At 37.9% G+C, this 26919-nt stretch overlaps 1 protein-coding gene across 1 annotated transcript; it reads left to right on the forward strand.

Annotated features, from left to right (window-relative positions):
* The first annotated feature begins 260 nt into the window (after positions 1–260).
* On the forward strand, positions 261–26432 carry LOC117301707 (hemicentin-1-like). The gene is made up of 17 exons (XM_033785732.1): positions 261–336; positions 2765–2910; positions 5287–5446; positions 7629–7808; positions 9681–9773; positions 10174–10289; positions 12211–12388; positions 13280–13404; positions 14167–14323; positions 15280–15442; positions 17346–17491; positions 20001–20152; positions 21019–21136; positions 22468–22649; positions 23403–23520; positions 24088–24225; positions 25313–26432. The coding sequence occupies exons 1-17, from the start codon at positions 261–263 to the stop codon at positions 25498–25500; spliced, it is 2436 nt and encodes an 811-aa protein (XP_033641623.1). The 3' UTR covers positions 25501–26432.
* The last annotated feature ends 487 nt before the right edge of the window (positions 26433–26919 follow it).

Genomic DNA, 26919 nt, shown 5'->3' on the forward strand with positions numbered 1-26919 from the left:
TATAGAGCGCCACCAGGCGAATATTGGACGTCCAACAATCAAGCATTGTGGGTATTAATTACTTTTGGCCAATGGGAAATAGCGATGACTCGCACGGAAATTACGTCATCGGCAGAAAGTTCTTTACGAATGACGTCACTTTGAGAGGGCATGTCGAACGGTAATCCATGTTGTCTGCTTTTTGGATGCTCTCCGTTTTGTAGTCGGGAAGTTTATTTGTAAGGGTATCTTTTAGATTTTCTGGAATAGTTTTGAACAAGATGTGGACGAAAAGGATGTGTTTGATCGTGGAGCTTAGCCTGTTGTGGGTGTTTTGTGGATTTATGGCAACGGAAGGTAAGAATTTTGAGTGCAAAAACCGACTGATTTTTTTTTAGTCCGGGGGATTTTGTATTTAAACTTCAACGACGATCCGATGTACGGTAAACCAAAGCCCAACTGCTGTAGTGTAGGCAAGGGGCGGAGAACGCGACACACCCACAGTGTAATTTTTCTAGCGTAAACATATTTTTGTGAAATTTAAAGCAGTGTTTATTGTAATTAAACTCGGAAGAGGTTTACGAATAAGGCCTAGTCTAAAGTTGCAGTTTTAGGCCTAGACCTACACACTTTATTAATTAATTTTAATGGGATGGGAAAACTGAAAGTTCTGCCAAGCCCAAAGTTTATAACAACCTGACAACACAGCCTCCCCACAGACAGACACATCATGGCGCACCCAGCCCAGTCACCAGGTCACAGCTATATTATTATATATTGTTAAATATAAAAACTTATTAACTTCCAAAATGGGTAAATAAAACTCAAGTGACATAATAGTTACCTCACAACGACGACTGAAGTTTGAAGGGGGAATACAAAAAAATTGCTAAATATTATTTATTAATAATTTTAACGATAAACAAAATAAAATTTACCATGTTCAGTAATTTGTGTCTCATTGGACATTAGTCTACACTTTTTTGCATGATTATATAATCCCGAATTCCAAACAAAACGATTCTTTATCAATGCTTTATTGACATTTTTGCTGTTTAATACCACTGCACCAACGACATGCCACACTGCACTCCTAAATATTATACTACTAGTGCAGTTTTAGTACAAAACACGCACTAAACATGAAACTTGGACAAATTGTGTATGGTTACATTACAGACATTTGTTTGTCTCCTAGGTTAGGTAATTAGAAATATAGTTCAGTTCAGTTGAGTTTTGTACACAGCACAAACACGTGACAAATATTCAAAAATTGATACAAAATTGTTTTGCTTGAATAATACATCATCACATTTACAAGATTTACCCTACTACTGGAACAAGTCATCAGGGACACACTTCAAGCCTTAAATCCCCCTAGCGTGGTTTATAGGCCCACACAATCATTCACTCTCCGAACAACTGTTGCACACATTTAGGGGTGTAGGCCCATACTTGTTTAGCGCACGACTCTTGCACAGCCATTTTTTTTTGGAAAACCGCCAAGGAAATGAGTGGCCTTAGCAAGAGATTGTGAACTTCCTCCCCAACCAAGGCACCCCCTCTACTATAAAACTACAATACTTCAGCAATGTCACATTACATGGTCACCTGTAGACTTGGTTTTTATGGTCACCTATAGACTTGGTTCCAAGTCTTTGATCGTGACTTTTAGTCGTCCTGATAGCCGCTACAAAAATGCCCTCTTGTGATCAACCTTCGTCATTCAGCCTACGATTGGGAATTAGCGTGCATGATAGCTAGGGGCGTTTGTCGTGGCTGAGATGCAGAAGAATAACCGCTATAAGACTTGAATCAAGTCTAGGTCACCTACTGCTACTGGTACACTTCTCCTCCCAAGATCATTTTGCAGAATGAAACAAACTACCACAGAATATTCGCGACGCACCAACTATTAGTATTTTTAAGAGTAAACTCCAAGCTATGGATCATCATCAGGGGGGCCCATTTCATGTAATCATTGCTGCTCAGTGTCACCTGCACGTGTACCATCCCGATATGTGGTAATTGTGCAGTCATTCACCAGAACCAAAAACATAGTACATGTATTTGCCAGAGGGGTGCCTGGCTGTTTTTTTTTATACCTTTTTTTGCATTTGGACATCCTGGTTTAGCTCTCACAATTTTAACATTACGGATGATTTCGTCCAGCAATTTGGCATAGCAAAATATTAATACTGAACAAGTTTTGTGCACACGAAGGATGATTGCTATTTGAGTCACACTCACACATGGGGATTTTTGAGTAGCAACTGATATGTTTTGCATAGCATTTTGTAAATAATTAATTAAATAAATTGAACAAATCTAGTTAAAAAATAAATGTGTATGCCAACCCCCCCCCCCAAAAAAAAATAATAATATATAGTTAAAGGCTTATAATAATGAATAGGGTAGGTGGCCTTAGCTTTCGGTCCAAACCGGACCTTCTTCAGAGGCATAAAACAAATACAAACAAATACATATCCATTAAAGGCTTATAATGATATTTTAAAAGCACAACAATAAATTAGGCAAGCAGTTTCAGAATACACAAAAAAGACATTTTTATAAGACAAAGTGAGATTTTCAATACCAATTTTCAGTGAACTCCCCACCAATAAAAAAATTAAATCAATAAAAACCAATACACGACCGGTACAAATTAAAATATATATAAAAAAACCCAAAAGAAAACAAAATCTCCAAAGCCCAAATCAGTAAGTTTATGATAATTCTAACCCTGTCATTTTTATTTGTCCATTTATTTATATTTTAATCCCAGGTATCACAATAGATCCTCAGAGAAGGATGACAGTTCTCCAAGGCACTGCTAATGTTTCAATGATATGTCCAGTACAGAGATGGGCTGTCAGACCAGTCGATTTCGAGTGGTTCTACTTGCCTAATAATGCTGACAGGGCTACACTGGTAAGGTTCTTAATAACATAGGATTTGAGGCATTGCATGGTGAGGTATCAAATTTGGTTTGCGGTAACACCATGTGTGTATCTACTTGCCAGGTAGAGTTGTTCTTAGGGAACTGTCTTGCTTTATATTTGGTTTGCGGTAACACCATGTGCGTATCTACTTGCCAGGTAGAGTTGTTCTTAGGGAACTGTCTTGCTTTATATTTGGTTTGCGGTAACACCATGTGCGTATCTACTTGCCAGGTAGAGTTTGTTCTAAGAGAACTGTCTTGCTTTATATTTGGTTTGTGGTAACACCATGTGTGTATCTACTTGCCAGGTAGAGTTTGTTCTTAGAGAACTGTCTTGCTTTATATTTGGTTTGCGGTAACACCATGTGTGTATCTACTTGCCAGGTAGAGTTGTTCTTAGGAAACTCTCTTGCTTTATTCTACTGCCGTGGAGTAGATAATCGGAGGTTCGGGAGACTTCTCAGTTCTGAAAAGAACTGTCCTGCTTTTTAACTATTACCAGGGCGGATGGTATAGAAATTAGACTGGACTACTACTTTAGCTTATAGGATCGTAATTAACTGTACTGCCGCGGAGTCAGTTCTGAAATTGGTCTCAACGTTTCGACTAGCTTGCTCTAGTCATCGTCAGGAGACTGAAGAGGTAAGAGAAGAGTGGGCTTATTTATAGGGGTTCAGTGGATCCACTGGTAATTAGTCAATAATGGTAATTAGTCACAAAGACTCTAAGGCCAGGACCCATATCATAAGTAGCTAAGTCAGCACATAACTATTGTGCTATATATGAGATTAAGGTTACAGGCAAGTCCTAATGTTCTACTTGAGCAGAATGTTGTCAATGGAAATGCGTTTTTAACTTGTTTATAATTCGCTTGTTCACCATTTCAATGTAATTTTGATATTATTTTGTACACTTTGTAATTTATTCGTAATTATCGATTAAAAAATCAGGCCCCAACCCCAAGGTTTTGACAAACTAAAAACACTTCTGCCGTTGACGACGCAAACAAATTGACAATGCTTTGACGCCATGCTTGGGATTTTGTATTGTTATACCTCCACGCTGCAACAAAGCGGCTTTACAAATTGGAGCTTCCAACTATGACATAACGGAGCTTTTCGCGAATCTTTCAGAAAAGCGCACGATATATTCTAAATGATTGTTTTTTTACACCAGTAAAATCTATGTATAGTCATATGACTCGATTTCCTTATTGGTTTAAAACCTTTTAAATGAAATTCAGCAAAGTTCACAAGTTGACATTTTTGTTCAAGCAGGTCTTTAAAACCAAAGGATCATTCAAGAATTCCAAACTACTTGAACCGACCTCCAACAGTTGTCCCTTAGCAGTATGTGACCTTCATGGAAATGACTGGTTAGGAGATGGTGACTAACGTTGCATATCCTGTCTCTTGGTAGACGTACTACCCTATACCCCTCTCGATCAATGTTAAAGTGACATCATATTTTGTGTCATCAGTAGGTCATCGGAATAATGGGAAATGAGGGGTCAAAGATATTCGCCCACACCCAAGGAAAAACAAATCTTTTTTTTTTTTTTGAGAATGAAGTTTTTGATGATGGCAAGAGTGGGTGTGACTCCTTGTAAGTGTAGATTTGTTTTTCTTTTTTCCCTTTTTTTCTTAGCTTTGAGAATGTCTCTAAGCGAGGGTTGAAATGTCACGCCATTTACTGTTTTTTTGCCTCTATTATAGGGTCAAACGTTCTCAATTTAATGTATTTTTTTCTGCCATACACTTTATTAAGGACTAAAGCCCGGTTAAAGCAAATTGTAAAAATAAATTGAATTTCTCAGCGTCACAATTGGACAGCAAATACAAGATTGTTTGGGTCATGAAATTTGCTTCATTCGCTTTCAGATGATCAAGGCTCTGGGTCCCTTTCCATACCTGCTTCAACTTGGCAAAGTACAACAATTGTGATTAACAGAAATAGGTTACGGGTCAGCCGAAATACCGCCCTACACTTTTATTATACAATTATTTAACCATTTTCGTTCCTATTAGTTTTTTGCCTAGCAGAATTTGTGTGAAGCAGTATTTTCTGCTCAAGCAGCTCAGTAAAGGGCGCCTCTGGTATTTTTAGACGAAGACATAATACCTCAATATTATACAATGGCATCCACAGCAAATACCATGATGCCCTGTGCTTTTCTGTGGTGCCCACCGCAAAGTTCCATTTCAAATTAAATTTTTCCTCGAAAAGTTATGCCTTATCAGAGGGAAACTGCTGTGCGCTTTCAAGAGCAAGTTCAAGGCCTATACACTTGTGCTGTGTTTGTTGTTAAAAAAGTTTATTTAGATTTTAGAAATTTATTCACTTTTTTTTTTTTTTTTTTTACACAGATAAATGGCACAAATGCAAACAACACTCGCTTTGTGACATCCGGCACAGGTCAGCTTATTGTTGACCAGGTCAACAGGACAGACAGTGGGGTGTTCACCGCCATTGCTACTGACTCAACAGGGGGGTCAGGGAACTGCACATTCTATCTGCAAGTTGCTTGTGAGTTATTTTCCTCACAAAATGTCTTAAAAGGGAAGTTATATGGAATTATTTGGTAACCACTCCTACAATTAAGGCACCTTTAACAAAACTTTTCCCGGATAACTTGTGGAAAGGTTTTCCCGGAACCATTTGGGAGCAACTGCTAGCTCCCAGTAGATAGCAGTCTTAGTGCGTGTGGTTTAACCAACATTAAACAAATGACCCAAAGAACTTTCCTGGAAACTTTTCTTTGAATTTATACAGAATGAACAATATTTTGTTGTGGGATAACAAATTAGCTCCAGGAAAACTTTTCTGCAAGTTATCCGGGAAAAGTTTAGATCCCGGGAAAAGTTTAGATAAAAAATTACTTGTATCAATATAAACCACAAGGGAGTAACATTGTAGTGAGAGCAGCTGCTTTCGATAGTAAAGCAATTTTAATATCAGTTCACTTTGAAGTAATGTGGTCATGGAAAAAGAAGTTAGTTTTTATCCCCCAAGAAACGTTACTGTCAGAAACAAATCCCAGATTGTGTATTCCAATTCCAATATTCAAACTTAATCCTTCCAGCCTTGACTAAAACCACTCTAGATTTTTATCTCAACAACGCTACCACCTTTTTAAATGAAATTTTCACAGGATGGTTTTTTTATTTTTGGGGTTGAACAAAGAAAAATTGACTAGAGTTGGATTCCAACCAACGACCTCCGAATTAACGTGCCTGCGCTATACCAACTGAGCTATCTACATGTAGCCCTATGTTGGTGGTCTCCCTATTTTGTCAATATCTTTGTTCGGGGGTGCCAGTCAGAAGCCATACAACTGTTAACTGCCGTGTAGTCAGGGATCACACCTAAAAGATGATACAACCTGGGAAGCGGCAGCCAGGGGATCACCTTAAGGAAATGGGACTTTTTTTTTATAAACCACAAAGGAAACTTACTGTTTTGATAGTTTTTTTTTGTATGTGTATGACTGTACAAACATACGTGTGTAGGACTAAACGATCGAATGGTCCCGAAAACCATAGATACACATTCCCTTTAAAGCTCCCCTGACCCGTACTCATAGATCTTCTTCATAAGACACTGTCATTATAAAACCATCATTCTGCTGGCTCAACCTGACTGACTCATAACCTAAATCTCCTACCACAAGGTGATTAAGCACTTTCTCACATCAGTCTTGTTAGAACAAGCTTGTGAACAAGCAAAACACTGCAACCTGGAATTTAGAAAGATCAAATCAGCTGGGCCCAATTTCATAGAGCTGCTAAGCACAACAATTTGTTTAGCATAAAGTTTCTTCCTTGACAGGATTACCAACAAATTTTCCACATGATTTTCAAGTTTTTTCTAAGCAAACAACAGCTGAATACCAGTTACAAGCAAATATGCAACAAGTGGAAATTTGGTTGATGATCCGGTTTTTATCAAGAAAGATATTTCATGCAAAGCAAATGTTTGTGCTTAGCAGTTCTATGAAATTCTCAGAACTATAATGATAAAAAAAATTAAGTTTTAAAAAAATAGATCAAAATCAACAAATGAACGTTTGACTTGGAGAATGAATCTTTCTTTTTGCACCAAACCAAAACAACTACTTTGAAGACCAATTTGATCAAAAAACTCAATTACCAGAAGCTCCAAAATAAGCAATGGAATTTGTGAAACCCAAAGAAAGTGCACATTATGACTTAATAGTTCTGAGCAGACGAAATTTAATAAAAATTCTGTTAATTTTCCCCTTTTTTATTGATGCCTACGGTCTAAGAAATAACGACTTAAAGGATTTGCGTACTTTTTGTAACTAAAAAACAATGTCCACAGAGTTACATTAAACTTACACCGTTTAAAGATAACGAGAGCAGAAGGTGTACCTTAAAATATTAGTTGCTGAGGTGCTGTAGTTTTTGAGAGATGAGTAAAACAGTGTCATGAAAATACGTTTTTACATGCTAAAACAATTTTTGTCTCATGATCACTGAGACAAAAATTATTTTCATGACATTGTTTTACTCATTTCTCAAAAACTACAGCACCTCAGCAAGTAATATTTTCAGGGAAGCTTTCTACTATCATTATCTTCAAACAGTAAGTTAAATGTAACTCTATTGAAATTTTTTTGTTTTTTTGTTTTTTTTATAAAGTACCTAGACCCTTTAAAATAAGTATCTTCCCCTCTCCACTTTTCTAGTTCCACCCGTCTTTGACAATCAAACGATTACGGAGATTCAAGCCAACCTTAATCAGACGGCCGTCCTGACCTGCCCCTATGAGAGTAGTCCTTTGTCTACGGTCACCTGGTTGAAGGATGGTGTCATCCTAGGATATAGTACAAGGTTCATCATCGATGGACGAAACCTCAGCATTGCAGGTAATTCTTCAACAATCCAGCCATCGATTTCACAAAACTCTTCCTAACTTAGGATTAATCTTAAGGGCTTAAGATGAGTTCAGTTCCGCATCCGAAGACGTTAGGACGCATTGAACCAATCCTAAGTTAGGACGGGTTACTCATCCTAACTCGAGATAGGATTAATGCTAGCATTTTGTGAAATTGGCTGTAGAGATAACATTAAAGGAACACGTTGCCTTGGATCGGTCGAGTTGGTATTTGAAAAGCGTTTGGAACCGTTTGTTATAAAATGCATATGAGTAGAAAGATGTTGTAAAAGTAGAATACAATGATCTACACAAGTATGCCTCGAATTTGTGTGGTTTTCGTTTTACCTCATCGACTAACACGGTCGGCCATTTATGGGAGTCAAATTTTTGACTCTCATAAATGGCCGACCGTGTTAGTTCGCGACGTAAAAGGAAAACCGTGCAATTTTGAGTGATACTTTTGTGGATCATTATATTATACTTTTAAAACATCTTTCTAACCATATGCATTTCAAAACAAACGGTTTCAAACGCTTTTGATAGACCAACTCGTCCGATCCAAGGCAACGTGTTCCTTTAATAACAGACAGGCCTTTCAGATATATTCTTAATCCCTGATGCAAACAGAATAAGTACAGTATGTTGCAAACTGCTTACTGACGAAAAGACCTATGGTGTCAATCAAAAAAATAGTTCATGGCCAGTTTTCAGAATGGGAATGTGGACACCATTGTAACATGAGACTATTTTCCCCCACAGACATGATGAAGACCTTATCTAAAGGAAAGTGAGTCAATAACACAATTGAACTTGACATTCCCCTTCCTCTTTAACGTCTACGGTCAAACATCTAGGCCATGCTTTAAGATGATAGCCTTTATCCTCTTTCTACCCTTCTTAAAGGGAAGGTACTCGTTTGGTAATTACTCAAAACAAATATTAACTTAAAAACTCACTTAGTAACCCGTGGGCATTGGGGAGTTGTTGATAGTATAAAATGTGGTAATAAGATTCGGCTCCCTCTGAAGTAGCATAGATTTTGAGAAAGAGGTTATTGCTCACTAAAATAATAAAAGACTTCCAGCCAGAAGTCTTTTATTTCTATCTGAAAGGCAAATTCGCCCAATAAGGTGTTTTTTTTCTCTCATAATATTCTCGCAACTTCGATGACCAATTTAGCTCAAATTTTCACAGGTTTGTTAGGTTATGCTTAAGTTGGGATTCGCCAAGTGAGAAGACTGGTCTTTGATAATAACAAAACGTGTACCTTTCCTTTAATTGAGCTGGACATGTTTGGTAATTACTCAAAATATTTTTCAATTGGCATAAAAAAAAACTTGTTTGGTAATGAGCACTGTAAAGCTATTGAAACGACTCCCTCTGAAGTAATGCAGTTTTTGAGAAAGAGGTAATTTCTCACTCAAATATTTGAATCTGAGAAAGACTTCTTTCTGAGGCATCTAAAAGCAAACTCATTTTTTGCTGCTACTACTAGGGTGTTTTTCCCTTTATTATTTGTTTGCAACTTTAATAACCAGTTTAGTCCAAAGGTTCAAACATTTGTTATTTTATGCCTATATGTTGGGATACAGTAAGTGAGAATATTAATCTTTGACAATTACCAAAGTTGTCCTGCTGTCAATTTCACCAAACTCTTTATAACCTAGGATTAATCTTAGGACTTAGGACAAGTCTCAGCCTTGCACTGTTTCATGTGAACCTTAAGATTATTCCTATTTACTCATCTTCACTCGTGACAGGATTAATTCTAACGTTTTGTGAAATCGTGAAATCGTCTGCAGTGGCTTTAACTATCAATTCAATATTTAAACTTTTTAATTGCTGTTTATTTCTTCTTTAGATGTACAAGCCGTTGACAAAGGCAGCTACCAGTGCAGGGCGTCAAACACCTACGGGACGGCTGTCAGTTCACCTATAATTCTTGCTACGGAAGGTGGGTTGGTTTAATAAGACCCTCAGTGAAGCTATCAGACTAGTGTCCATCAGGTTGTTTGTCAACAAATTTTGTTTACTCGATCCCAAAACTTGTTGAAAATTAATACAAAAAAGCACAAAAGCACTATAATTAGTGATTGTGAAAAAACTTATGATCTGACGAATCTCGGCTTTTTGAGAAATGGTGGTGCACAGACATCATTTTTCTAACAAAACTTCACTTGAGTTTGGTACTCTTACCACAACACCCTACAAAAAAAAAAAATAAAACTAAATTTTTGGCTTGAAAATTGACATTATTATAGTCTTTCCTACAGGGTCAACAGGGTCAACAGGGTCAACAGGGTCAACAGGGTCAACAGGGTCAACAGGGTCAACAGGGTCAACAGGGTCAACAGGGTCAATGAAGTTTCTTGTGACACCAGACTCTGTATCAATCTTCATTGCTGGAGAAAATGCTACGTTGACTTGTAGCGTCAGAGGGTCACCTCGCCCAACAGTGGAATGGACAAAAGTAGGTATTCAGTCTTTGTTTATTATGCCCAGGTACATATTTAAAGGCAGTGGACACTATTGGTAAACACTCAAAGTTATTATCGTTATATATTATATAACCTTCCTTGATTACGAATAATGGGGAGCTCTTGATCGTATAAAACATCGTGAGAAACAGCTCCCTCTGAAGGGACGTAGTTTTCGAGAAAGAAGTAATTTTCCACAAATTTGATTTTGAGACCTCAGATTTAGAATTTGAGGTCTCGAAATCAAGCATCTGAAAGCACACAACTTTGTGTGACCATGGTGTGACAATGGTGTTTTTTCTTTCATCAATATCACGCAACTTCTACGACTGATTGAGCTCAAATTTGCACAGGTTTTTTATTTTATGCACATGTTGAGATACACCAACTGTGCAGACTAGTCTTTGACAATTACCAATAGTGTCCAGTGTCTTTAAAAACTCTAGAACTTTTGCTCAAACTTTCAAAAATGGGGGGAACAAAAATACCTGCATAAAAACCTGGCCTGTGAGGAGCAATAAAGTTTACCAAACAGTGAGTCACAAATTTTGCAACTGAAAGTGAACTTGAAGAAGTCTTTTTGAGCTCAAGATGACTTTTAATATGTCATGAAGTTCACCCAACTTCCCCTCACTTCCTCTTCCAACATCCCGGGGGAAAGATTTGGGTAAAAAAAAGGCGATATACCAACTGACGGAGATATCACTGCTTGGAAGAAGTGTTTTAAAAATAGATTGCTTGCCCTGGGGCGATAAATGATTGTTTCCTGTGATTGAGATGCTTTAAACAGTAGGTAAAAAAAAGGCGATATACCAACTGACGGAGATATCACTGCTTGGAAGAAGTGTTTTAAAAATAGATTGCTTGCCCTGGGGCGATAAATTATTGTTTCCTGTGATTGAGATGCTTTAAACAGTAGCCCATACAGTTTACGGAGGAACATGCATATCAAATTATCCCAATCAGTTTGCCTATGTACGTGTTTAAAGGGAAGGTACACGTTTGGGAATTGTAAAAGACCAGTGTTCTCACTTGGTGTATCCTATCATAAGCATAACATAACAAGCCTGTGAAAATTTGGGCTCAATCGGTCATCGAAGTTGCGAGAAAATGATGAAAGAAAAAAAACCCTTGTTGGACAAATTTGTTTGCTTTCAGATAGGAATAAAAGACTTTTCGTGATAAATTAAGATTTTCTCAAAAACTACATTACTTCAGAGGGAGTTGTTTGCCACAATGTTTTATACTATCAACAGCTCTCCAATGCCCGTTACCAACTACCAAACGTGTACCTTCCCTTTAATAAAGACTTGACCAGCATGCAGGGTTTGAACTTTAAGACACTGACCATTCTAACTTTTACTGGATCCACATTTTTTTTTTTTTTTCATTATTATTTGCTTCACTATTGAAAGAAAAATTTGGAATTGAACAACTTAATTTTGTGAATACTATGCAGGCATGGAATTCCATCTTTGAGATGGCAACTTGGCAAGGCCATTTTCATCACGGAAATGGTTTTGAAAAATCAATGGGAAACTTTTGAAAATATCAGATTTTTTAATTTTGGGGTTGTACATGTATGCCCATCTAGCTGTTTGTAGTCTATTCACCCAATTCACCTGGCGTCATCATCAGTATAATCTTGGATGCGCCATACTGGTGGGCAATGTCACTCTGTGTGCTTTTCAGTGAAGTGCAGTGCTTATTTTATAATGATTAAAATGTTAACCTATTGACCACCAAAATGGCGAGCTTGGCACGGTAGAGCGTGTGTGACGTGCGTCAAAGGGGTCATAATGGCTACTCACGACCTGGGCCCAATTTCATAGAGTTGCAGAATGGTAAATTTTGCAACTGTGCAATTTCCATTATACAATGTCTGACGATACTTTACACCTTCCATCTTCATAGAACTCCATGGCTGTGATAAACACTCAACTATTGACAGTCTCTGAGACATTTGTAAACGGCGTGGTCAAATCCACCATTGAGTATACGAGTGTTGCGTTGGACGACCGGGGGACATACTCGTGCTCTGCTCGTAATGTCAACCAGGCTGTTAACCATCTCTTTGAAGTGGTGATCTATGGTAAGTAAGTCAGCCTGCTTACTGTGAGTGACAGATCTTGGCCCAGTTTCATAGAGCTGCTATAAGCACAAAAATTTGCTTAGCATGAAATTTCTTTCTTGATAAAAACAGGATTACCAACCAAATTTCCATTTGTTGCATATTGCTTGTTACTGGTATTCAGCGTTTGTTTGCTTGTCCTGAAAATCACGTGGAAACTTGGTCAAGGCAAAAATTTCATGCTAAGCAAATGTTTGTGCTTTAGCAGCTCTATGCAATTGGGCCCTGCTCTTATGGAGGCACACAAATTTGTGTGTATTGTAAGCATATCTCACAAGTTGGCAAGGATTGTTTAGTTGTGTGCTAAGCATAATCCCTTACACAGCTTAAAGGAACAGTACATAATTGGTTTTTGCTGACACAACAGTTGCTGACAGTATAGGCACTTTATGTAATCCATCATATATACATAAATTGACAAACCTGTAGAAGTTTGAGATCCATCGGCCATCTGGGTCACGAGAGAATAGTTAAAAACCAATAGCAAACTTTGCATTGCATCGATGCCAAAATAAAAATGAATACAATACTCACTGAGCGATAAACTCCAAACGCGAAGTTAGATTATTTATTTCTCATCAAATATAACAATTCAGACAAAATATTTCAAGGGATGTTTTCAACTATCATCATCATTAGACTATGTAAGTTTTATGTAAATCTGTGATCTTCACGATTTTTGTTTTTTACCATTTCTGTAATGTTCCTCTAAGTGCCAAAAATAGAGTAGATTATAATCTTTTAGAACTTGTCTTGCTTTATCTACTTCCCCGGAGTGGATTATTGAATGGATTTGTGAAAAGGAGGATACAACTTTTTTTTAAGTATTTGTTTATATCTCTTTAATTAAAGTACCACCAGTGATCACATCAGTGTTTGAGTCCATATTGAGAGTTCAGATCGGTCAACCAATGACTCTACTCTGTCGAGCGACTGCTCTGCCAAAGGCATCCTTCACATGGTACAAAGATGACAGGGTAAGTACACTTCAAGTACGCTTGCGGGGCCAAGCTAACCTGAGCAGATTCTGGAACCAAAGCAGCGGTTTCAAAAAGGGCCTCAGATTCAAGTTTTAGTGCAAAATTATCTCTTTCTAAAAAAACTACGCTACTTCACAGCTAGCAGTTTTTCACAGTGCTTGCTATCAACAGCTCTCCATTACTGGTTACCGCAAGTAAGTTTTTATGCTGACAAATATTTTTTAGTAATTACCATTAGTGTCAAGTACCTCTGAGCACAATTAGCGGAATCAATGTGTGGTGAAGAGGTTTTCAACTTGTGGTTTAATTCCAACGAGGCCTGGTTCTTGATAATTTTACCGAGACGAAGTCGAGGTAAATTATCAAGAACCAGGCCTTGGCCTCAAAAAGTAAAATAAATGCAAAAATTAAAAATTGTCAATGATTTTTTTCAACACAACCTCCCTCCAGCTATGAAATGGTAAGGCCAAGTCAAGGCCCTCGGGTAAACAACTCCTTATAAGGGAATGCTGTGCGCGTCGTGCGTATCGCGTGATGTGGCACAACTGTCTCGGCCGTTGCTCTCGATCAATAGGAATGAAGAAACTGTCTTATAAGCACAGGTGCAAACTCGCGTGTCACGCCCATGTTTCAACACTTTTTACTGGTCACAAACAAAGGTTTATACACACCCACGTGACGCGCTCTCCACCAATAGGAATAGTGAAACTGAGGTATTTATGAATGTTCCTTCACCTCCATCCTTCCCCCCTCTTACAGCCAATCTCCAGAGTAGCTGAGACCCATTTCCAAGAGGGTTGGGATGGCTACCTTAGGGTGAGAGAGGTCATTGGATCTGATGCTGGCCTATATCAATGCCGTGCCGTCAACGAGGTGGGAGAAGCGTTCTCAAAATCCTTCACAATAGTCGTTACTGGTGAGTAGTAAATGAGAAGTTCATGACATTCAAATATTGTCAGTCAGGTCTGGAATGACACAGAGGCCCATGCCTCTGTTGCCCTTAGTCTTTGCCTTGGTGCCCCTTCAATAGCTTCTTATACACACTCTTATAGTTTCCAATGGATGTGCCCTTTGCAAAAGTTAACTCAAAAATAAATACCATATCAGTCTATTTTATGACTTAATGAATTGACATAAAAAGTTGCATCCCCTTCCAAGGTTGTACATTTCATTTACTTCAGGTTGTTAAGCTATGCAGCCAGGCTCAATGGGCATGATTACTGATGCTTACATGCTTGACGTACTTACAGACTGTGAAGGGGTTAACCCTGTGTCAGCCACTAGTGGTATGAAACCTGGTCTAAAATGGCAAAGGTAGTGGGTTAAATCCCACCCGGGTAATATTCTTGGAGATTTTGTTGTCACAGAACTCCAGAAAGTGCTGATATGAACAGTGCTTAAAGGGAAGGTACACGTTTGGTAATTACTCAAAACAAATATTAACTTAAAAACTGACTTGGTAACGAGCATTGGAGAGCTGTTGATAGTATAAAACAGTGTGAGAAACGGCTCCCTCTGAAGTAGCATAGATTTTGAAATAGAGGTAATTTCTCACTGAAATAATAAAAGACTTCTAGCTAGAAGTCTTATTCCTATCTCAAAGCACACAAACTCGTCCAACAAGGGTGTTTTTTCTTTCATCATTTTCTCCCGACTCCGATGACCAATTGACTCAAATTTTCACAGGCTTGTTATTTTATGCATATGTTGAGATACACCCAGTAAGGAGACTGGTCTTAGACAGTTACCAAGAGTGTTCCTTCCCTTGAACCTACATCAATGTAAGGTAAACACAAGTAGTATATATACAGTAGTATTCATCCCCGGTACAAATTTTAACCTCTATTAAAATCTGATGTTTTTCTTGCACAGGTCTGCACTTCTTGGTGAAGCCACGCCCCAACATGTACATCTACACCAACGCGACGGCCCAGATGGACTGTTCAGTGGCTGGTTCCCAGAACAGTATAGACATTGAATGGAGGAAAAACGGGTTACCAGTGACTACAACATGCACTGAATCTCGCCTTAACAAGTATGTCAATTAAAACAGGGCTAAAAGCACAAACAAAGCTTGCTTAGCAAAAATCAGAGTACCATACAGTTATCATTGCTTCAGCAGAATATTCTGCTTAAAAGACACTAGACATTATTGGTAATTGTCAAAGACCAGTCTCCTCACTTGGTGTATCTCAACATATGCATGAAATAACAAACCTGTGAAAATTTGAGCTCGCTGAGTCGTCGAAATTGCGAGATAATTATAAAGGAAAAACACCCTTTTCACACGAAGTTTGTGCTTTCAGATGCTTGATTTCGAGTCCTCAAATTCTAATTCTGAGGTCTCAAAATCAAATTTGTGGAAAGTTACATTTTTTTCAAAAACTTCGTTTTCAGAGGGAGCTGAGTCTCACAATGTTTTATACTACCAACAGCTCTTTATTACTCATTACCGAGTAAGGTTTTATGCTAATAATTATTTTGAGTAATTACCAATAGTGTCCACTGCCTTTATGAGCTTTATGATATTTGACAGAAAGTTGATAGGAAAGTTTTTTATTGACCCAGTTCATTTCACCTGGTCCCAATTTCATACAGCCTGTAAGCACAAACAAATCTTGAGCAAAAAATAGGTTACTAGCCAGAATACCATACAGTTACCATTGCTTTGACTGGTTGACCCCGCTCATTTCTTGCTTAGCCAAGCAGAACTTTCTGCTTAACAGCTTCTATGGTATTTTACAGAAAGTTTGTTATTGACCCGGTTCACCTGGCCTCAATTTCATAAAGCCTGTATAAGCACAAACACACTTGCTATAAGCACAAATCAATCTTGCTTAGCAAAAATATGTTACCAGCCAGAATACCATGCAGTTACAATTGCTGCAACTGGTAGCCCCACCCATTTCTTGCTTGAAAAAAGAAATTTGCTTGACCCACCACTTAGAGGAGCTACTGCACATGTTTGTTCTTAATCTGATTTCCAATTTGTTTTTGACATCAGAAAAATCAGGAAAAATTAACCTGAACAGTCTATAAAAGCCTTCAAGTAGGCTAGCCATTGTATATTTACTCAATAACATTTTTCCTACTTATTTTCAAAGGACCAAATATATTGCCTGTTTTATTATTATTACTTTACTACTCTTACCCAACTTTGGTGTACATGTACACTACACCAACCTGTTAAGTGCACTTCTGGTGCACCGTTCTCTGCACCAAAAGAGTACCAAAAACATACCCTACACCAATGGACACCAGTAATGCACCAATAGAGCACACAATTGTCTTTGTCAATTTGCAGTGTACACCAAAAGTGCACCAGATATACACTAGACTGAATCCAGTTACACCACTTAAAGGAACACGTTGCCTTCGATCGGTCGAGTTGGTCTTTAAAAAGCGTTTGTAATCGTTTGTTATAAAATGCATATGGTTAGAAAGATGTTTAAAAAGTAGAATACAATGCTCCACACACATTTGCCTCAATATTGGGTGGTTTTCCTTTTACTCTGCCAACTAACACGGTCGACCATTTATGGAAGGATACAAGGAAAACCAGGCATTTTCAAGTGATACGTGTGTGGATCATTATGTTCTACTTTTAAAATATCTTTCTAATCAAATGCATTCTATAACAAACGGTTACATACGATTTTCAACGACCAACTCGACCGATCCAAGGCACCGTGTTCCTTTAACACCGACGTATTTTGTCAATTTGCAGTGTGCACCAAAAGTGCACAAGATGTACAAAAGTACACCTTGTAGTTCAACCAAAAGAACACAAAAAACAGAGTGTGGTGCAGTTTTGGTGTAAACTTATATTAAAAAAAAAATCTGCACCAGAACAGCACTAGAAGTGCACTCAAATGACGCCAAAGTTGGGTAAGGGTGAACACTCTTGATACTTTTTCTCCCTCAACCTCTCTCCTCAGCTCGCTATGCACCGGTACTTTTCGGGTTGGTAACGCATTGTTCATCAAGGAGATGTCAGTGGAGGATGAAGGACTGTATTCCTGTGTAGCATCAGAGAGAGGAACAACGAAAACCATCACGGCCGACACTAGAATCAATGTATTAAGTAAGATTACACTAGGGGAATCCCCTTTTAATAGATTTTTTAATGATTGTGAAAGGAAAGGTGACATGTTTGGTAATTACTCAAAACAAATATTAACTCAAAAAGCTGACTTGGTAACAAGCATTGGAGAGCTTGTGGTAGTGTAAAACATTGTGGGAAACGACTCCCTCTGAAGTAACGTAGTTTTTGAGAAAGAGGTAATTTCTCAATAAAATAATAAAAGACTTTTAGCTAGAAGTCTTTTATTCCTATCTGAAAGCACACAAATTCGTCCAACAAGGGTGTTTTTTCTTTCATCATTTTCTCGCAACTTTGATGACAAATTAAACTCAAATTTTAACAGGTTTGCTATTTTATGCTTATGTTGGGATACACCAAGTGAGAACACTGGTCCTTGACCAAACGTGTACCTTCCCTTTAAGTAGGATTTGAAACTTTGCATATGATGGAAATAGGATATGGAAAAGGTTTGTGGTAACACCATGTATTAACAACTATCTCTAAATGAACTTGGGTGGTTCTTCTCCAGAAGACGACTACTACCCTAAAGACAGATGAGATAAACTTCCATTACAAATGACTTAGTTGTCAATTAAAGCACTACATCAAATCAAACAAAGGCAGCCAAACAGAAATTCAGTCTTTTTGCCAGCACTCTATTTTGCAAACAAAGTCTGTCGCAGTGACATTATTGATTACAGTGGTTTCCATGCCGAGGGCGCGGCACTAGTCTTTCTTGAAATAGTTAGCACTGTTCGTTGGCAAGTCTGCGAACCGACTGATAAACACCCAAAAAAGGAAATAAATAGTCTGCAAATTATCTTCTACACACCCACTCACAGCAAAACTGCCCTTAAATGCCTCTGCTGAGTGTTTTCCTTAATCTCTGTATAAAATCTCAAGCTTTAAAAAGGTCAACCTATGATTCACGATTTCAAAATGCCACAAAAGGTCCCTCCATGCACTCCTACACATAGGCTTCCTAAACCTAGGCTTCCTAAACCTAGGCTTCCTAAACCTTGACCGGAGAACACTTCAAGCGTTGGTTATATTTAGAAGGTAGAATATGCCTATATGCAAAGCTGCCAAGTCTCCAGATTCTGCAGGAATTTCTTTGAAAATATACCACATGATCCAATTTCTGATGAATATATATGAAAAAATCCCTGATTATGCAAAGTTTGTTCCTACTATGTTGAGTAAACTTCTAAATATCTCTCTGATTGTTGTTCAAAATCTCCCTGATTGGGGGTTGCATATTGCAAATGTTCGCAACTCTGGTTACAACGCCAGAAAGTTTCAAATAAAAAATATTATCAAACAATAATAAAATTTATTTTCATGTTTGTATAATGTTTACAGATGATTATTCTGTACAAATCAGCCTTTAAAGCCATTGGACACTTTCGGTAAACAGTGTTGTCCAGTGGCCCACACTTCGTGTATCATAACTTATATATAAAATAACAAACCTGTGAAAATTAAGGCTCAATTGGTCATTGGAGTCGGGAGAAAATAACGGGGATCCCACTCTTGTTTCCGCACGTTTCGCCGTGTCATGACGTGTGTTTACAATAAATCCCCAATTCTCGACATCGAGAATTGATAATTGTTTGAAAGTTTTCTCAAAAAGTAAAGCATTTCATGGAATAATATTTCAAGAGAAGTCTTTCACCATTTCTTTCTGTAAACGCTTTTTTTTTCTGTTCTGAAAATGTATAATGGCTTTAAACTAATTTAAAAACTGGCATTTTCCAGTGAGTCGCTGTACTTGGCATCAAATATTGTATCAGGGAAACTTCTAACACTCTGATGACTGTTTGATTTTGGGTAAAGTTCAAAATGTCTGTTCAATGTCCGGTAAATAGAGAGATTTAAAGGAATGGTACGGCTTTAGTCTGGGAGTTTGTACCACCCCCGTCCCAATTTAGGGATGGTTTGTAGGCTCTAATGTAAGCCTCTTTCGCACCCCCTTCCAACGTACCAAGTGTATTATAATAAGGGAATAAAAGGGTAGCGATGAGTTCTTAAACAGCCGTTTAAAACCGACAGGGTTGTTGGCATGTGATGAAGTCCCGAGCCGAAGGTGAGGGCCTTTATCGCACGGCAACGACCCTGCAAGGTTTTCAACTGCAGTTTAAAAGGTGTAATAAAATAAGAAACTCTGTCAAACTAATCCGTTTTCCGACGTGCTTGAGCTCTGTACGTCTGTGTGTGGCATTGTTATGACTGAGACAGTCGGATATGCTTCCCGCGCATAATCTTGGTGCGAGACATTTCTCGTTTTCCTTTCACACACAGCGTGGCCAACTCACCAACAGCACCCACAGCACGCCCAAAAATGTCTTGCACCAAGACTTAGGCGAGTATCCGAGAACAACCGGTTTTAAACGGAGCTCCAGCTGGTTATTATCAACCGTTTAATCACCCACATGTGACGGGTTCTCCACCTATAGGAATAGCGAAACTGTCTGAGGTTTATATGAATGTCTGATTTAATTTGTTGCAGTTCCTGTCAAGATTGAGCCCGCCCTACCAACTAAAATGAAAGGTGACTTCCACAGAGGACTAACAGTACGGTGCCAGGCAACGGGGGTACCTACACCTAAGATTGAATGGCTACGACACGGGGTACATGTTATTAATAATACATACAGAACGGTGAGTCAGACCAAGTCATCACATATTTTATCAATTTTTTGTTCTCTCCACAAGTTCAATAAAATTACACACAAAAAAATGTACTTGATACCTCAGTTGGTAGAGTGCGGGCACGTTACTCCGGAGGTCGTTGGTTCGAATCCCACTCTAGTCAATTTTTTTTTCAACCCCGATATATTGATTAAAAAAAAGATACAAAAATCATGAGGAGAATGCCAGACTGAGGAGGAAAATGTAAATTTTCCTTTGACTTTCCAGTTCACTTTCTGCCGAAAAAAATTTGTTTTTATTTATGGTTTTGCTGGTGGTTTCGCAATCATTGAGGGGCAACTGTGATGAATTTTGATCTAAAAGTTTGCCATTTACAAATTTCATATAATGTTACCCTAACACTGTATTAAGCACTGTATACTCTGTACTTTCCAGAGTTCTATAAAAAATAAATTACAAATTTCGTATCATTTTGTGTTACGCTTTCACCGATTTGTATTAGGTACTGCTGTACTTTCCAGATTTCTGTAAAATAAAAAACACAGGTGCCAATTAATTTCTTTATTGTCCCCTCTTTAAAGCCATTGGACACTTTCAGTAAACAGATAAGTCTTTCACCATTACCTTCTGTAAGCCCTGTAAATTTTTGTAAATCTGTGAACTTTTAAATTTTGTTCTGTACCGAAAGTGTATAATGGCTTTATAAACATAAAAATGGTAAATTTACTTGTCAAAAAATGTTTTGTTAATTTTTTGAAATTAATATGAGGAATTCAAGACAACCTTTTGCACTGTGACGCGTCTTTTTATGTTTTCAGTCTTACCAATCTATTGCAGACCTTTTTAAAATACCAGTTAATTTGTTTTCATTTTAGGTGATTGGTGGAGTGATGCAGTTCCGAGCCCTCCATGTGGCTGATGCAGGTCGCTATACGTGTGTTGCGTCTAATAAAGCAGGAGAAATAGCACAGAATATGCAAATCGTTGTCAACAGTGAGTAGAAAACAGGAAAAAATTGCAAAATGTTCACCAACCAAAAGGACCTTTGGTAAAAACGTTGAAAATCCGCCAAAAATACTTAGTGGCAACTGCTAAGGTTGTGGGTTCAAATCTCACCTGAGTATAATATACCTATGATTTTGTTCAAAGAATTCAGGAAAGTGCGGAGTATACAGGGTGAGACCAAAGTTAATATTCTTTATTAAGATTAAAGATTAAAAATATTTATTGTCATGATAAAAAACATGAAATTTGTCTTCCCTGTGTAAAGGAGACTACATTACATACAAGAAAGGCATAGCAACAATAGACAACAAGAATAGAATTATCCCTGGTGCAAGTCTAATATATTTCAAAGTTAGTGGCCTTTATGTAACACCCAAGCAGATCCTTGCCATTTGATTGGAGGATTGTCCGTCACGTGATAGCAAATAAAAGTGCCATTGCACGCTGGGTCACTCACCGTGCTTTTTCGTTCCATCCGAAAAGTACTATTGCACGCTGCCAGCATGCAATAGTACTTTTCGGATGGAACGAAAAAGCTGAGTAAACACATATCACTGCGTGCGCGTGTCTTTGGTAACGCAGCAGTGTTACTGCAAGGTAGTAAAATTACTTAACATTCGGCTTCTACAATTAAAAATTGCAGGCCTACGTTTTGTTTGTTTTGAAAGTTGTATCTTTTAATCAAAATGACAAAGATCTACTTGGATGTTATATAAAACAAATAATGAATGTTTTTCATTCGTGCAATGGTGCGAAATGTTCATTCGTTGAAAGCTGGAATGTTCCATTCAACTCGGCTCCGCCTCGTTGAATAGAACATTCCATCTTTCAACTCATGAACATATTCGCACCATTGCACTCATAAACATTCATTATGTGTATAATAACTCATGTTTCGACCCTAAAGCAGACTCTTGCTCAAAGAAAGCCTTTAAACAAGACGGACTCTGCTTGGGCCAGAATGTCAGGCCACTGACTATATATATGTTTTTTTGCATTAATAATAATAAGTGGCTTCCTATATAGCGCTCAAATACGTCACTCAGTGACGCTCATGGTGCTCAAACATTCAGTGTTTTCCCTGTATTAGTGTCAGCTACACCCAACCTCTTCTCAAAACTTATCTTATCTCACAGGTTTTCACTGACAATAGTTTGTATTCTTTCTTTTGTTTTGTTTTGTTTTTTGGTTTTTGCCCCTTGAACACCCAGCAGGGTGGATGTGCGCATTACGAAGTCTTTATTATTATTATTACCACATAACCTTCAAATGATCTTTGTGGAAGTTCAAGCTCTGTTTTCTGTTATCGTTTTTCCCAGCCATCCTGACGACCCCGGCAGCATTAAATATCACCGTCAATCCCCGTAGTCGCATTGCCCAGGTGAAGTGGAGCATCATCGCCAATGGAGGCTATCGTGTAACCAGTTTCAATGTGGAGTATCGGCAGATTAAACCAGACGTCACTGTTTGGACTGTCTATGAAAATGTCCCAGCAAATCAGGTATTTAAAGAAACAAACAAAAATTATCACCATCAGTAGAAAGAGTTTAAGCAGGCAATAAGAGAATCTGAAATAAATAGGTAGTGTCTCGGTTATTAGTAGCGATAATTGTAACCCTCCATTTTCCTGACAGTCACAGACCGAAAAGTTCTGATACAGTCTGTGTAATAATCCACGTAATAACTCATGTGCAATTTCAACCATTTTTGTCGTACTAGTTACCAGATTTGCAAAACTTTTACCTCTTCCAAAAATCATGACGGACATTCTATTGAAAGAACACAGATTTGATCTCTAATGTGTAATGAATTCATGTAGAAAATTAAAAACATCTTTGAGAAAATAATATTTGGTAAAAAAAAAAAAAAAAAAAAGTAGTTTATTAAGAATTTGAGATTGATCAAGTATCGACTCTGGGGAAAGTTATGAATTAGAAATTGAGAACTTTGCAAGAAAAATAAGCATGAAGGTATTCACAAAATGAAAATGACTTTGAAAAGATACATTTTATATAAACAATAGTTTCTTAGAAAAGGAGCAGTTTTTTTATCAAAAAACTACTTTCAAGACCACTGTGTGACTGTACGTGAAATTATAAACTCTCACCCAGTGACTACCTGCATACACAAGCTCTCCATAGATACAGAGAGGTAGTTTTTATTGTTATTTTTTGATGATAATTTTGTGTAGTAGTTTTTTATTGTAGATTGTTCAGGTAATTTTTTGATAATAATTTGTTGATGGTAATTTCAGAGGACATTGGGAATCAAAGAGCTTAATTCTGAAGCTTCGTATGAGGTCAAAGTATGGGCCAACAACCAGCTTGGTAAAGGAGAGGTTTCTACAATAGAGTTCAAAACTGAAGCACCTGGTGAGATCTCAACTTGTTCTTCTCTTTTATGAAAATAAGGCATGATATTCTTACAACTCAAGTCTGATTTACAATTTTGTTTTGCCCCACATCTTAAACTGAAAATTCCTTCCTTGTCTTCTCTCCATGGTGTTCTTGGCTAAGGCTTTTTTTTCGTTTTTTCCCCTCCTAGCAACGGTAGTATACACGATAACAAAAGGAAACAAGGCTACACACAACAAATAGTGTAATTTTAAACTCTTGATGACGTTTATTTTATTTTTATGCCTTTAATAGATTTTAATAATTAAATTTCTTAACTTGAAATAAAAATAAAAATACCCAGGGGGTCGACCGTATTCTTAGGGTAGGTCGGGTTACGCCAACATATATATATATTTTTTTTGCCTAAGGTACAGTGATTAAGTTTGCTTTTGTGAGAGTCATATCAAGAAGGTAATAACTTCATTTGTTACAGGCTAGTCAAGCTTTATTCAAGATGATAAAAGAATAGTGACTTTCATGTGAGCAGCCGTGTTTTAGGGTGTTAATAGGGAAGTAAACATAATTATTATTTTTTTTTGTCAGAAGCTGGAGGTGGAGGAATCTTGGAGCTGTCCATGACACAGTTGATCATCATTGCCGTCATCATCGTAGCTGCTTTTGGAATGCTAGTGGCAATTATCTGCGTCATTGCAGCTAGACGACGCAGCTCTAATCCAACAAGTAAGACTGAAAACGATGGGGTTGATTAAAGATTTTCTTTTAATAGATGTTTAACTTTGTAATCTTGATGGTATAGTGGTGAGACACCAGAGCCCAACGTGACGGCTCTCTATTTATCGTGAGCAAAGAATCAGCGCTTGCAGAAGCTCGGAATTCCGCACTTATGTGTAGCATATTTCACGGTTTGAAACCCTACTATTTATAACTAGAAAAGTTGGGAGTACACCCATCGTGATTATCGTGTAGATGGCCGGTCCTACATGTACTTGCCGTCAACTTGCATCAAGTGCCGTCAACTCAACCACAACACCGCAGATGGCAGATATGGATTAGTCATGACCCAAGACGTCAGCGATCAATTTACACGAAGCACTTTACATAATACACAATGCGATACCGATGATTGACATCTTGGGCCAAGACTATTCCATATTAAGGAAAGCCCCCTCTGTTGTCAATGTTGTACGCACTCTGTGAAAAAGAAAGATGGCAGCTGACGGTTTTGCTGCTTCGAGTACACCCATGTGTAAATCTGTTTTGGGAAGAGTGTTGTCTCTGAGAAGAGCCGTTGTGGTCTCAACGTTTGGAACTGTGTGGTTGTCTTTGAGAGATTGAAGCGGAGTATACTGCTCAGAACATCAAGACCACACTGGCTCTTTTTAGAGCCAACACTTCTTTCAAAAGAGATTTACACATGATTATGCCCACTAGCATCAGAGAGCTGTTGATAGTATAAAACATTAAGGGAAATGACTCCCTCTGAAGTAGGATAGATTTTGAGAAAGAGGTAATTTCTCACAAAAATTATAAAAGACTTCTAGTCAGAAGTCTTTTATTCCTATCTGAAAGCACACAAATTCATCCAACAAGGGTGTTTTTTCTCTCATCATTTTTTCTCTCATCATTTTCTCGCAACTTCGATGACCAAATTTTCACAGGCTTTTTATTTTATGCCTATGTTGGGAGTGAAAAGACTGGTCTGTGACAATAACCAAAGGTATACCTCCCCTTTAAATAAAAAGTACAATACCTTAATGGCTGATGCTGTCTTTCACTTTGTTCTCTTCTGACATGTCTGATCAAACAGGCGGAGAGGATAACCAAGCCCTGGTCCATAACCAGCAGGATTCCTCATCCCACAGCAACCCCGCCTACATGCAGGGCGGGACCAGCGACAGGCCCCAGAAGGACATGGAACTCAAGGAGGTCAGGCAGAATGAGAGCAGCGGTGGTGCGCAGAACGGCAAGTCCAAGAAAGAGACCACGACAACGTAGAGTGAACGTAAGCTGCTTGGCTCAATCGCCAAAGAATCTTGTGCCATTATCCACACCTGGTTCGGACCCTTTAGGTAATTTAACACTAAGCAATTAACAGGCAACCAGTTCCAGGCAACCCCCATGAAGAAAGTCTCTTCACCTTTGAATATTCCCGTATTATTCTTGCCTAATACATGTCGTAGCTCATTTGGTGGAGGATCTTCCCAGAGTGCCAGGGGTCTTGGGTTCAATTCCCAATGAGGACCGTTTGATTTTTCTCTCATCCCATGTTTGGGTATTCACTTCTATGGTGATTAGTCACCTTACCTTACCAAATAAATATTGTGTGAATATTTATTATTCTTGGGAATCAAAAGACAATGTTTAACAACAAAAGTTAATGTCTGCTACTGTATCGAAGTGGTCCTGTAGCATGCACTGTAACTGGTTGCCTCCAAGTTGCCTCGTGTGATTTTTAGTTTGTATAGTGCAGTAATTATATGGAGGCATTTAACCTCCGCATGACGTGAAGCTAAATCATGATGACTGTGAGAGTAAAACACTTATGTTGGTCTTCTGTAGTTGGTTTTAAACTTTTTAACATCTCACTGCCAACAATATCTGCCAGTTACCCGAACCCTAAGAACCCTTATTCATACCTTTATGCTTACGAATCCTTATCCTTAGTACTTTTTTCATACCCTTATCCTAACCGATCCTTACATTTAGTATCCCTTTTCATTCCCTTATCCTTACAAACCCTTGCCCTTATGTGTGAAAAAAATGTTGTACAATACTCCTTGTGGATTTTCAAATTTTTGGCCCTAATTCAATAAAAATCCTGGACTTAATACAAGTGGTTTTTTGCAGTTTTCGATCAAAACTTTAAAAAAAAATCCCGAACCTTGTGGATTTTTTCATTTTTTGGCCCAACCTGGATAAAACCGCTGGACTTTTTTCAGTTTTTGACCCAAATTTGATAAAAATGCTGGACCTTTTTTCAATTTTTGGCCCAAATTTATAAAAATGCTTGACTTACCCCTTGTTGATTTTTCAGTTTTTGACCCAAATTCAATAAAAATGCTGGACTTACCCCTTGTGGATTTTTCAGTTTTTGGCCCTAGTTCGATAAAAATGCTGGACTTACCCCCTTGTGGATTTTTCAGTTTTTTTTGCCAAATTTCGATAAAAATGCTGGACTTACCCCTTGTTGATTTTTCAGTTTTTTGCCCAAATTCAATAAAAATGCTGGACTTACCCCTTGTGAGTTTTTCAAACTTTGGCCCAATTTTGATAAAAATTACCCTTTTGAGTTTTTAAATTTTTGGCCCAAATTTTGATAAAAATACTGGACTTACCCCTTGTGAGTTTTTCAGTTTTGTGCCAAAATTTGATAAAAATGCTGGGCTTACCCTTTGTGAGTTTTTCAGTTTTGTG

This window comes from Asterias rubens, chromosome 17 (genome assembly GCF_902459465.1).
Source record: "Asterias rubens chromosome 17, eAstRub1.3, whole genome shotgun sequence".
NCBI lineage: Eukaryota > Metazoa > Echinodermata > Asteroidea > Forcipulatida > Asteriidae > Asterias > Asterias rubens.